Genomic DNA, 14583 nt, shown 5'->3' with positions numbered 1-14583 from the left:
ATGACGGTCCACTCATTGTAATGGAGACATATTGATTCCTAAGACTGGTTTTCCCTGACTGACTTGGCTACATCTCCTTCGTCAGCTTAAGCAGCACCTCAGTGCCCTCCATTGCCTGAGTGACATGAACTGGGAATCAGATCGCTCTACACTTCTGCAGCTGTACAGAGCCGTTGTTCAATCCTGCCTTGACTATAGGAGTTAGGTTTATGGTTCGGTGGCGTCCTCAGCATTGCATTTACTCGACCCAGTGCATCACTGTGGCGTTCGCCTAGGAGCTTTTCAGAAGAGTCCGGTGACCAGCATTATGGTGGAATGGTGGAGGCTGGAGTCCCTCCATTGCAGGTTAGGTGTGCATAACTGCTCACCAGTTATGTTGCACACTTTTGTAGTTCTCCTGCGCATCCTAATTATCGCCTCCTTTTTCACCCACGGTGATTCATCTCCCGCATCGGCGGCCCAGGTCAGGGCTTCCAATTGCAGTTCGTGTCTTCTTTCTGAACTGGAGTTCTTGCCTTTACTACATATACTTCAGGTCCATTCTTGTAAACCTCTATGGTGTACACCTAGGCCGCGGCTTCGCCTGGTCCTTGCACATGGCCCTAAGGACTCAGTTAATCCTGTGGCTCTCTGCTGTCACTTTCTCTCGATTCTTGACATGTGCCGAGGCCATCGAGTGGTTTACACCAATGGCTCAATGGCTGATGATCACGTGGGCTTCGCGTATGTCCATGCAGGACATACTGAACAGCATTCCTTGCCCAAAAACTGCAGTGTTGCCACTGCTGAGCTGGTGGCTATATCTCATGCTCTCGAGCACATCCTTTCATGCCCTGGGGAGTCGTTTCTTCTGTGTACTGACTCCTTGAGCAGCCTACAAGCTTTCGACCAGTGCTGCCCCTGTCATCCTTTGGAAGTGACCATGCAGGAGTCCATCTATGCCCTGGAATGGTCCAGTCGTTCAGTGGTGTTTGTCTGGACCACAGATCACGTCAAAATCCCAGGCAATGAACTTGCCAACAGGCTATCCAAACAGGCCACGCAGAAACCGCTTATGGAGATTGGTTTCTCTGCAACTGACCTGCGTTCAGTATTACATCGCAAGGTTTTGTGGCTTTCGGAGACGGAATGGCATAACCTCAGTACGCACAACAAACTGCATGCCATTAAAGAGGCTACAAATGTGTGGAAGACCTCTACGTGGGCCTTTCGCAGGGTCTCTGTGGTTCTCTGTGGGCTCCACATTGGCCACGCTTGGGTGACACACCTTGTGCACCGTGCACCGTGATGACCCTTCTCAGTGTTGGTCTGGCACCAGGCTGACAGTGGCCCATATCTTGGTGCGCTGTCCTTCTTTGGCTGTCCTGCGATGCTTTGGGTGCCGTGATGGACTCTTCAGGTACCGGACTCATTGCCATTAATTTTAGTTGACAACACCTCATCGGCTAATTTAGTTTTACGTTTTATATGCGACAGTGGATTTTATCATTCTATATAAGTTTTTGCACATATCCGTTTGTCACATTGCGTTCTTGACGCTAATGATTTTAGGTTGGATGTTTTAATGTGTCTCAGAGTGGCTGGCATTTCCTTTTTCTCCTCGTGGTTGGCCAGCCACAGTCATCTGCCCTCTTGTTTTTATCCCTCCTACGTGTTTCTTGCTTCCCTCCGTGGTTTTCTTTTCCTGTTTTGTCCACAGTAGTATTGGTTGTCCTGTCATTCTTCAGGTTCCTCCATTCACCTGTTATTGTGCTGTGTCTCTCTTCTTCTTTCACTTGTGCAATTATTTTACTAGGAACAAGGGACCGATGACCTCACATTTTTGTCCCCCCCCCCTCCCCCCCTCCTCCTCCTCTAAACCAACCAACCCAGATATTTGACAAGACTCCATTAAGCAGCACACTGCAATACTGTATTCAAGCGTATTCAAGCATTACAGGATTTTTTCTTCTACTCTTTTACGTTAATTTACATTTTTCTACATTTAGAGCAAGCTTCCACTAATCACATCATATAGAATTTTATTTAAAAATTTCAAGCTACTCACATGTCTGAGAACCTGTTTTGTGTGCGTGGAAGGTTTCCAGTGTACTTGTGGTCACCAGAAAGCCATATCCTTATCAGACAAAAGCAAATCAACTAAGAAGAAAAATAGAGAGATTCATTATTCCTCCTCAATAGCAGCTGTATCCAAAAGCCTCTCTCGGCTAACTACTCCTGTCACTAATCGCTAATCAATCCTCTAAATTAGAGACAGCTGTTCAGCCAAATGAAGAAAACCCTATCACTGAAGAAGTAGTGGAGCAATGTCCTCCTGCTTTCAAATCCTGCAGTCCAATGCATGTGAAACTAGGTGCTCCAAAGCTGCCAAGGTGATTGTCGTCATTGTATCTGCAATCTTTAAACTGTAAGTACATACAGCTGTCCTACTGTGGAATGTATGCGTCAATGTGTCATCAGCTAGCATTAAGCAGAACTGTAGCTGCTAGTGCTGTCACAATCCCCAGCTGTCCTTTGCCCACAAGAAAGGAAAATACCATCTCAAGAAAGCTATGATCTTTCATGCTTCACCCCAGTATGTTAAAACTTTCACCTGAGAAGTGAACTCCAGTTCATTGATGATTTAATCGTAAGATGAAATACATAGCTGCATCATTTCATTGAATGCCTGTTTGCGAGCCAATATTTCCTCTTGTTAACATCTGCTTAAACCTGTCGCTTGTTCTTACTGTAGCTTAGTGCCCAGCTCCTAACACGTTTCTTGCTGCTCAGCGACTGCAGGTCTCTCCCAGAGTCTGTGTGAGGTGGACACTCTTGGCAGATAATCTGGTCCAGTTTAACAATGTTTCCCTCAATGTAGGCGAACCCACATTTCTTTCAGACTCTACACATTTGTTGTCACACCTGCATCACTCCTTCAGCAGCATACAGTTTGCCTGATGTCTAGAGTGATTGCTCTCCCAGGCATACACTCAAGTGACCATTTCCTATGCATAATTTGCTTGCTGAATCGTGTATTTCTGTTTAAGAGGTTTAATCTCACGTTTTTGTAAGAGCAAATTTATTCGATCTGTAGTGCAGTAGTTGCTCATTTGTTTTGTTGACAAGCGTCCATTCATTTAACCCTTTCATGACCGAATAATTTTTTGCTCAATTTTTTAAATTTCTGTTTTGTGTTTTGCTTAAGGAATAGCTTCTAAAGTGAAATGTATAAAAAGTGTGAGATTGCTATGACCAGTTTCTTTAATATTTTAAGTGGGACTTATGTGTCCCATTGGTCATTAGGTGGGAGTATTGCAAAGGTTTGGATAAAAAGAGAGCATAAGAAAGAACATTAAATTTCAGCTGCAACTTATACAAAAAAAATTAATTTTTGTGACCAGTTTATACAAATACAAGGGTTATATTGCAAATGATTTTTGATGTTGATTTTACCGACGCCGATATCAGGAACATATATTTTCTATGAAATTCTTCGAAGCAGCGATGTGCCCATACAGAAACTTTGCATTGTACGCACATCATGTTGGTTCGTACTTCCTTTCGCTTTGTGCTGCAGAACCTGCAGCGTTTCCTTGTGTCTTTTACTGGGAAATGTTTTCCAGTTTGAAGGCGAACTTCATCTGGTTTGCTCTTCACACCCGGCTTGTTTCTTTTTTTCTTCTTCTTCTTTTGATTTCATGACCTGCTGTTAGTTGTCTGATAAGTGAAAGGCAAAAGGATAACTGCTTATGTCCTCCTCCATGCTTACAGTTCCACATTATGGAACTGTTAACAATTGCCAGGTCAATTACGAAAAAGAAAAGACGATGCCACGAGTTAAGAGATCGCCTTCCAATTGCATTTCTCTCATGCACTGATCAAAGTGATCCACACCTGCCATAAATGTATTATACTCTGAAACTGCTTTATGACAGAAGACCTCTGATGAAGTACCATCTTTGTTTTTCCTATTGACAAAGGTTAAATCTTTTGGGCTATGATAATTACTTAGTATCGTCACAGTCTTGTTGCCTTGCCATTTTATTGCTGAAACACATCTCTTTGTTTTGAACATAAACTTCCCCCATTGTAATTTGTCTTGTTTCTTCATCATACCTGGAAGTCCCTTCCTGTTTGTTCTCACTGTTCCAACTACAAAAAGTCCTCTTTCATTTAGCGACTTCATCAGATTGTATGGGGTGGAGAGATTATCGAACACAATTCGTCAGCAAGACTGTGTATATACTCAGTAAGATGGAGCACAACATTTTCTCCCAAACTGAACGATGAGTCTTGGGTGTTCTTCTTTCCAGTATACACCTCAAACTGGGTTACGAAACCTGTTTTTGAATTGGCTAGACACCGAATTTTGTAACCTCATTTTACAGGTTTCATTGGAAGGTACTGCTTTATAGAACAACACCCTTTGAATGGGACAATACTTTCATCAACAGCCATAATACTTGATGGAGTGTATACTTCTTTCAGATTGTTATTGACAGCATCAATTATTGGGCTTAATTTGTACAGTCAATCACAGCCAGCTTCACCCCTTGGTACTGCTGTAGTATTGTCATTGCAGTGAATGTTTTCAGTCAGTTTTTTGAATCTGGTTTTACCCTTAAGTTGAGAAATTGCACTTACACCTAAAAGTGGGTCGGTGGACCTCTAGTGACTCAGCTCAGGCCGCCTATGTATTCCCATTAGAATGTGAATGCCAATAAAATATTTTATTTCTTCAACGTCAATATCTTTCCTATTGCAGCTGGCCTGTCTTACCCTTTTACCTCTACTAATGTTGTTACATATTTGAGTTGCATAGAGGTTAGTCTCATCTTTGACCTTCCTCAAACAATCATCAGTAAAAATTGTAAAAAATAATCTATTTCTTTATCATTTTGTCCAAAATCTAACTTTATATCTGCACTTTCACCAAGAGATGCTGATACGTTTTCAAAATAAGTTATGTCGTCAGTCCACTCTGTTTGTTTCATTGACATGTTCAGCCCCATTCTCTTGTTCTGCATACATAATAACTTCATTTGTAGTGTCATTGGTAATTTCAGTGACATTTTCTTTTACTGCACACACACACACACACACACACACACACACACACACACACACACACACACACACACACACAATACCATCATTTTCAGCCACCTCCATTTTAGCACTGTCAACATTGTCGTGACGACCGTAGCTAGGTGACTCAGCCAATATCCTAGATGGTGTAGTATCAATAAATGTACTATTGGATGCATCAAGATGGATGAGTTCATCTGCATTTTTACCATCACCTTCTTCCTCCGAAAATTCTTCGTTATCAGGAAGCAAAAAGCAGATGTGACATTTCTAAAAAGGTCTGCAATTGGGTTAGCACACTGTATTGTGCAACAAATTATTGTTATTGTTATTACTATTATTATTATTGTTTTTGTTGTTATTTTTATTATTATTTTATGAAGACTTTGAGCCATGTGATGTAGCATCACACAGAGAAAGAAATAAACCCAAAATGTCTAATGTGTAACGAAATTATAAATAATATGTGGAACAAATATGTGCCACTGGCCATGTGACTGATATTTCATGCAGTTAAAAACTAAAAACATTTCCCAAGTCACTCAAATACATTTTACACTGAAATTCCACCTAATATTTACAGATAAATGATGAGAAACACAGTAAATATGGTTATTATGCTTACCATGCTTGTTTACAATAGAGAAGTTGAAAAATATGCAAAAACTTTCACAGAAGCGATTAAACAAGTGTATTGCATAGAAAAAATTCCAGCAGAATGCAGCTGTTTCTCGGGAAGAAGTCTGTAATGGTTTCAAGTAGAAGTAGAAGTTTATTGTCTCACAACATACAATTTCAAGCCATTGACTTAAAAGTACAGCAGACTCGTCAAAACACAAAAACTGATTTACAATTTACTTTGTAGTACCAATAATATAATATACAGTACTGAATAATTACTTAATTAAGCAATTAATATTTTTTATTCAAAGTAACAAACTTTTAAGATTAACAGTCCTAAGTATTTGCTCTCTCCTGCTCAAATTTTCAGGTTGTCATTTATGAATTCTTCTACTGAATAGTAACATTTCTGCACTAGTTTCTTATCTAAGGATTTTTTCAGTGTTTCTAAATTTATGGTGAGTAATTCTCTTCCTTTCACTTCGTTATAAATTTTCATACCCGTATAATGTGGAGTTTGAGCATAAAGTTTTAAACTATGGGTGAGCAGCATAAAATTATTTTGATTTCTGGTGTTCTAATCATGTTGAAAATGATTTGCTACAAATAAATCAGGGTTACTGTGAACAAAGATAATCAGCTCATATATGTATAATGAGGGAACACTTAGTATACTCAGAATTTTTTAGGAGTGGGTGACATGATTTTCTTTGCTGTACATTGTGCATATTTCTAATGATTGTTTTCTGAAGTTTTAGTAATCGACAAATATGGATTAAGTTACCCCAAAATACAATTGCATACCTTATTACTGACTCAAAGTAGCTGCGATATACTAATTTTCGTATGCCCATACTGGTAGCATTGTACAATTTATACTACTTTTGTTATGCCCATACTGGTAGCATTGTACAATATTCTCATTGCATATGCTAGTCTATTTAATTTATTTGCAAGGTACTGTATGTGTGACCCCCATGATAGATTTTTATCTAGTTGCATTCCTAAGAATTTCACACAGCTAGCTTCCTGCAAATCCTGGTTTCTGTGACTGACCTGAATATCATTTAATTTTACCAGAGAAGGAAAATTGGTACTCACCATATAGCGGAGATGCAGTGTCACAATAGGCACAACAAAAAGATTCACACAGTTATAGCTTTTGGCTATTACGGCAGTCAGCAGCGCGTGCGCGCGCGCGCGCCCACACACACACACACACACACACACACACACACACACACACACACACACAAAAGCACATGTGCACATGCACGCAAACGCAACTTGCACACTTGTATGTGTGTCTACTGCTGGCAAAGGCCTTAATGGCCGAAAGCTGTAATTGTGTGAATCTTTTTGTTGTGCCTATCGAGACTCAGCATCTCTGCTATATGGTAAGTAGCGATTTTCCTTCTCTGGTATTATTACATTCCATCCTGGATGTTTCATTGTTTGATATCATTTAATTTTGCTTGTTTTGTTTTAAATTGCATTAACTCAGTCTTTTCCATGTTTAGTTTTAACCCTTTTAAATCAAACCAGTTATCTAAGTTTTCTGAAGTATTTAGTAGTTTGTTGAATTTGATCTGTAATTGACTTTTAATGATTGAAGATATCATCTGCAAATAAAACTGAATGATGCTTAATATTAAGTGACAGATCATTTATGTAGAACAAAAACAGAATGGGACCTAATACAGAATGTTGGGGTACTTCATGTGAAATTGTTTTCCATTTTGAAGTATAACTTCCTCTCTCTGATGTTATAACCACTTTGTCTTCGGCTGGTTAGATAGGATTTAAACCATTCTAATACCGTGCCGCTAATTCCATACTTTTCCAGTTTACAGAGTAGCAAGGAGTGAATTGTCTAGAGACAAGCTAATATTATCAACAAATTTATTTATAGTAGATATTGTGGTTTTGCCTTTTTGATATCCATACTAATTTTTTGAGATTATTTTAAATTTTTCTATGCAATTTTGAATTTGTGTGGTGACTACCTTCTCAAATATTTTTGACAGTGATGGAAGAAGTGAGATTTGGTGATAGTTTCTCGTGTGTTCTTCTGTGCCGTTTTTTAATAGTGGCTTAACTACAACATACTTCAGTGTGCTTGGAAAATAACCTTCTTGAAGGGACTGGTTAACTATTGTAGTTAGTGGCTGTGCTCTTATTTTATTGACTGTTTTTAACACTTGTTGGTATGTCATCACATCCTGCTGATGTTTTACTTTTTAGTGACAGTATTACATTTTCTATATCTTTTACTGTAGTTTTTGTAAATGTACTGAAAGATTCACCATCAAGTTGTTCACTGTTGAAGAAATTTACCGTGTCTGGATACTCTGCTACATTGACATTAGATTTGTTTACATTTATAAAGAATTCATTAAACAATTCAGAAATTTGAGCAGGATTTACAATAATTCCATCCTCTTATCTTGATAGTTCCATCCTCTGCCTGTGGCACCTGTTTCAGCTTTGATCACTGACCATAATGCCTTTGATTTGTTTTCACCATCCAATATAAATCTATTATTTGCCAGTTCTTTGGTTGCCTTTACAACTTTTTAAAATGTTTTTGTAATCTTTTACATAGGTAACAAAATCAGGACTCTTATTATGTTTTAGTTCCCTATGTAGCAGTCTTTTTCTTGCACTCGAGATTTTTATTCCTTCGTAATCCAATTTACTTTATTTCCTCCTTTTGTATGATGTACAGTAAGGGGGAAAGTTTCATTAAAAACGAGCAGGAATTTTTCCAAGAAAGAAGCAAAATTTTCAGAGCATAAAATACTATGATTTATAGACCACTCCACCTTATTTAATCTATGATATAAAAAGTTTATTTATTTATTTTCTGAACTGGTGTTTGGTGTAGGTTTTTATCGAGCAAGATTCTACTGTTTTTGGTAACTCCATAAACAGAGCACAGTTATCAGAAAGTCCTAAATCTGAACAAAACTTATTTGCCATATCATAAGTGTAATTGGTTAAAATATTATCTATACATGTTGCAGACATTTCGGTTACTCGAGTGAAATCAGTGAAATTTGCGCTGAAACCTGATGTTTGAATCATACCAATGAATTTTGTTGAGTTATTGATGTCACTGGCTAGATCTGTATTGAAATCAGCAGTTATTATGACTCATTTCTTGGTTTCTTTTTGAAGTTTTTGCAATAGACACTGGAATTTTGACAATAAATGTTTCATTATTTGTGCACCTGGAATTGTGTACACAGATAAATTTACAGTATTTTGCCCTAACTCTACGCAGCAGCTTTCAAATATAGATTCTTCCTTAATGGAATCGAAATCGAGTCTTGCTCTACATTCAATTGATCTGATTTTCAAGTTGTTAAGTTTTGTTTCTCTGCCATTTGTATTATTTGAACTTGAACATAAATGGGTTAAGTGCATTACAAATGTATTGTGACTTTTTTGAATATTCCTAATGGCATTTAGTTTGAAACACTGTATATTTTCGTTTCAACTTCGTTATCAATTTTTACACCCCCATCTTTACGTACTAGTTTCCCTTATTAAGTATGATCTTACATATATCAGTATACATACTGCTGAATGTTGCCGATCCTAGTGTGTTTAGATGCTTCTAGTATATGGCAGCACACTACAGATGTGAGTTTCTATTGTCCCCTTGGTTGTGAAGCACAAAAAAGTGAAGTGGGACACACATGTCCCTTGGGTTCTGAAGGGGTTAATAAACCAGTCAGTGAGGCTCCAACTCTCGCCTGATAAACATCTACAGAGCGGCGAGTTAAGCGTTTCTTTTTCTGTCTTTTCATCATAGTATATTTATTAAATTTTATGCTTGTTTCCATTTAGGAGGTGTAAGCTTGCATTATGTAAGTGTAAATTTGGGCAGTCTGTAGCACAGTGTTCGTTTCTTCTGATCACACAGCTACATAGCTCATTAAAGCATCATCATTGCAAGGGTAGCAAGTTGTTTATCTATATCTGCTTTTATAGTTTACTTCTTCAGTCAGTCTTTCTGGGTTGAGTGGGGCATATGCATGCTGTGTGAAGATGCAGGAGGAGCTGGCCACAGTTTGCGAACATCTGAAAGCGCTTTTGGCTACAGTCAGTCACATTCAGGCTGCTACCTTTGGGCGTAGCTGTAGCTGAGAATCTGCCGCATTGCAGGGGACACCTCAGGTGTCGCTTGTTTTGCCGGGGGGCTCTGTTACTGAGGCAACTCATAGTGTACTGGATGCAATGGATCTGCCCTCACAGCAGAGTAAGGGGCGAGTGGTAATGCATACATATCGCTGAAGGTGGAGGGCCAATGTTTGAGACTCGTTATATGGCCTTGCTCGTTCACTGTGTGATTGGACAGGTCTCCTCTCCTTCAGCAGGGTCCAAGCAGGCCCATGGGAGGAGTTTACTACTTACTGGGAGCCCCTTAGGCAGATAGTGTTCAGGGGTAGAAAGGAAGCCAATGTACACTTGGTATACCTGCTGAGTGTCCTCATCCAAGAGGTGGAGGCAGGCTAGCCTGCAACTATCAAGCGTAGAGGTTGCAGTCATCACCGACATCTGCTGCAAGAGTTTTGAGCGCATCCTCAGCTCATACAGGTAGCAGGTGGAAGTGGTGAAGGCTGCTGGCCTCGTGTGGGGTGCAAACAGAGCTACCAGTTTGTAGCACTTTTCCCAGGGGCCCTTTGTTTGGAAACAAGCAGAGTGTCTCAACCAAAGGATTCGTAGACTCTGAGACAGTCTTGTCTGCAGCTTTCTAACATTGCATTATTTCCTGGGGATTTGTAGGACTCCTCTTGATAGGTCAGGAGTGCACTACATAAAGGAAGCAGCTACTTGGGTAGTAGAGTACTTGGGGAGTGCATGTGAGGGTTTCTTATGCTATGCAGTAGTTTGAAGTATTCTGATGAAAACTCGCTGGTTGGTATGCAGCATTCAGACTAAAGACACTTTGACTGTCAAAATTGTGTTAGTAAATTGAAGTATTTGTAACAAAGTTCCCGAATTTACTGTCCTCCAGGACTGTCTTCTCTTAAGACTGAGAGCTGAAACCTAAAGTGGAAAGCTCAGAGATATTTAGTGAGTCATGGAATGTATATCAGAAAGACAGATAAGAGGCCCTAGGAGGGGGAGCATTCATCACAGTTGACAAAAATGTTGTCTCTATTCAGGTCAAAGTTGAGTGTAACAGTGAAGTCATCTGATTGTGTATAACAGGTCTAGGTGAAACCAAGTTAATTGTTGGGTGTTTTTATCAGCCACCTGATTCTGCTGTAGCAGTTCTAGAGTAATTCAAAGAATGTCTATGGCAAATACCTAGATCATGCATTACTAATTAGAGACAACTTGAACTTACAGTGTGTAGACTGGTTGTATATGGAGTCATTGCAGGGTACAGACACATTCATGCCAAGTACTTTTGAACACAGTTTTCAGAAAACTGTCTTGAGCAGCTAGTTTGGCAGCCCACACACAATGGAAATGTCATAGACTTTGTAGCTACAAGTAGGCCAGACCTTGTCAACAATGTCATCATAGAAAAGGGAATTAGTGAATGTGACATTGTAGCAGCTGTGGTTATGAAGGTTTAGAAATCAGTTAAGAAGGATAGCAGAGTGTTTCTGCTTGAAAGAGCAAATAAGCGTTTGTTAGCACCTCACTTAGACAGTGAATTAACATCACTTAGTTCCGATACCCTGAACTTAGAGGAGTTATGCGCAAAGTTTAAGCAGATTGTAAATCATGGTCTGGAGAATTATATACAGATATCCATCATGTTGGAGTAGCTTGGGTCAACATCATCTGTTAATCAATAGAACTAAAAGCCAGTCCAGGTTGCAAATATTTTACCTTTTTTTCATTTGATGGCTAGTTTCAGGCTGTAACCCATTTCCAAATCAACGTAACAAAGTCAAATAGGGAGTTTCCAAAGATTTAATGTACATTCTATATTTTTTGACATCTTCATGCTACTTTTGACTTTGTTATGTTGATTTGAAAATGTATCTCAGCCCAAAACTAGTAATCTAATGAATACAAAGTAAAATATTTGCGACTTGGACTGGTCTTCTGTTCTGTTGGAGATTTATATGCCTAGTAAGTGGATTAAGGACGGCAAAGGCCCACTGTAGTTTAATAACAAGAGTTGTCAAATGCTGAGGAAACAGAGGTTTTGCACTCTCAGTTCAAAAGAGAACAAGCTAATGACAGGCAAAGGTTAGTAAAGATTTTCATGCATCTATGATAGATCAATGTGTGAAGCATACAACTACTACCACCGTCATACTTTAGCAACAGCTCTGGCAGAGAACCTGAGAAAATTCCGGTCCTATGTAAAATCACTGAGCGGGTCTAAGGGTTCCATTTAGTCACTTGTTGACCAGTTTGATGTCACAGTTGAAGATACCAAAACGAAAGCCAAAGTTTTAAATTTTACATTCATTTGCACAGGAGAATTGTATAAATATACTGTTATTTGACCACTGGACAGACTCCCATATGGATGACATATTAATAAGCATCCCTTGCGTAGAGAAACAACTGAAGGAGTTGCAAACAAATAAGTTACCGGGTCCGGATGGAAACCCAGTTCTGCTTTTCAATACACCCCACCAGTCTGCCTTGGGCTCCCTCCCCGCCCATACACCATCCCTCCCCGCCCCCTTCTGATTGCTGCTTGCATCTGAGGTGTTGTTGCATTCCAGCCAGAGATTCTGGATTTGGCAATTGTGTGATGAAGTGTGCTTTCCGTTGTGTGTGTGTGTGTGTGTGTGTGTGTGTGTGTGTGTGTGTGTGTGTGTGTGCAATCTGTCTTTTCCTGCATTGTTGTTATTCCTACTTGTAGTTTCCATTGTTTATTAGAGATAACTCCTCTTCATTCAGTTGAGCTCCAGTTTCTTCTTTTCTATTAACAGCTGTGCAAAAGTTTACTTGAATTCCTAATTGGAGGCTGAGGAGAAATGCTGATTGATTATGCAGATATTACCAAAACCATTCAAACACAACTTTGTGCTAGCAGCAGTCAGTCAATATTTAGTTCCCCTGCATACAGCTCTAAGTATTTATGTAAATAAGCTATGGTCAGTTTTTCTGAATCAAATTGCAGCTTGCTTTCGGCCATTATCGTCTTTCGTTGTATCTGTGTGAAATTGGTGTGTGTGTGTGTGTGTGTGTGTGTGTGTGTGTGTGTGTGTGTGTGTGTGTGTGTGTGTGTGAGAGAGAGAGAGAGAGAGAGAGAGAGAGATTTCCAACATATATGTTCTTATTTTCTTTCACTTTTACTTCTCCACTGAGTTAGAACTGTTTTGCAAAATGCCACTGATTTTACCCTTATGAAGCACCTGTAATATTTTGTTGACCAATGACATTGAAAAGATGATAATCGTTACATGAGAATACAGGGATTTAAACTTAGCCTTATGTTACGTATGTCATATGGTTTGATTCCATATTAAGATAGCATTATCACCAATATATTATCACTTACAACACAAGTAACTTGCTACTTTGTGAGATATGTTTTTTTCCTATCTGTTTAGCATGTTACCAACACAATGGCGAGTGAAGATGGTATTGAGTGGCTGTATGAGCTTCTCCAGGATGTCCAGTTGGAACAGTTTGCGTCAAGAATCAGAGATGATTTGCAGGTACAAATAATCACTTTTTCTGCTGAATGCCATTTGTTTTCAGATCAATTACATGAGTGCCATTTATTGAAGATCTTTAATTTGTACCATATTTACTTGAGTATAAGATGACCTGCCCATTTTTTTACTGAGGGTCCAAGAAAAAAATTTTTTAAATGTATTCTAACTAAAAAAAATTACCAACTTTTATTGATGCAAAGGATTACACTTTTCTAAATTTATGTCATTTATTGATTGTCTACATTTTAATAATACAAGGTGAAATAAACTAAAAGAAGTTGTTTGCATTTGGTTTTATCTTCACTGCCTTTCTTGTTTGCTTAGCCTGTTGTCTGGTACCTCTATTTTGATTCATCATCATCGTCGTGATAACAGGACAGCTGTAAACCTCATATCTCTGTTGTTATAAATATTTGGCTTTCTTTTCCAAATATGTTGCGATTTCTGAGGTAGTGGTTACTGCCCACTCTTGCACCATACAGTGAGCAGTGACAGTATTTCTGTACAAAACATGTAAGAACACCACTGACCCCCCCCCCCCCCCCCCCCCCCAATGTAGCCTTTAGCATCTTATGCAGAAATGTGTGCTGCCATTGAGTATTTGTCCAATTTGAAAGTCAGTTTGAATCTGAGTGCAAAGGGATTCAGGCAATTGGCAGTTTAAACATGCTGAATGTTCATAAAAAATGAAAGTACACAGTATATTTGGCTGCACAATGAAATTTCTGCCTGCTCAACACTCCCCTCCCCTCCCCTCACTCACCAAGCTGGGTCACTGTTTCTCTTCCAATTTTCTGTAGCTAGGGATATGCTTGAGCGATAGTGAAACAGGGGTGGCAAAATCTTCTAGGGTGCAGATTGTATGTAACAGCAACATTTAATAGATAAACAAAAGTTCATACTCACTGTTTAATCCATTTGTTGAAGTTTTGATCGTCCTTCGATGTAGTGATTTCTTTTTGTACTCTCTCCACAACAGTCTATTTACTTCATTCTGGAATAAGTTTCCTTTTCGTTTCGTCATCTTTCTCTAATGCTGATTAATAAATGGTAACAATTTTCTCTGGCATTCTAATATGTGTAGAGTTACTGGATTTCTCATTTGCAACCCACTTAGTAAATCATTAGTTTCTCTTAACAAAATAAAATATTAACTTGGGTTCAGAATCAAGTAATGGTTTTTAAAGCACAAGAATTTTGCCTTTACCTACTTAAAAAGCAGCACAAATTTGTGCATACA

General features: G+C 38.9%; 1 protein-coding gene across 3 annotated transcripts in view; it reads left to right on the top strand.

The window, feature by feature from the left end:
- LOC126353937 (activated Cdc42 kinase Ack) overlaps nt 1-14583 on the top strand; it is a 403423-nt gene that overhangs the window by 28071 nt on the left and 360769 nt on the right. For all 3 annotated transcript variants that reach the window (XM_050003203.1, XM_050003205.1, XM_050003204.1), the window contains exon 2: nt 13236-13343. In XM_050003203.1, the coding sequence (XP_049859160.1) occupies nt 13251-13343 (93 nt within the window). In that variant the 5' untranslated portion in view covers nt 13236-13250. The remainder of the gene's footprint in view (nt 1-13235; nt 13344-14583) is intronic.

This window comes from Schistocerca gregaria, chromosome 3 (genome assembly GCF_023897955.1).
Source record: "Schistocerca gregaria isolate iqSchGreg1 chromosome 3, iqSchGreg1.2, whole genome shotgun sequence".
NCBI lineage: Eukaryota > Metazoa > Arthropoda > Insecta > Orthoptera > Acrididae > Schistocerca > Schistocerca gregaria.
This window is presented reverse-complemented; position numbering and strand designations above follow the sequence as displayed.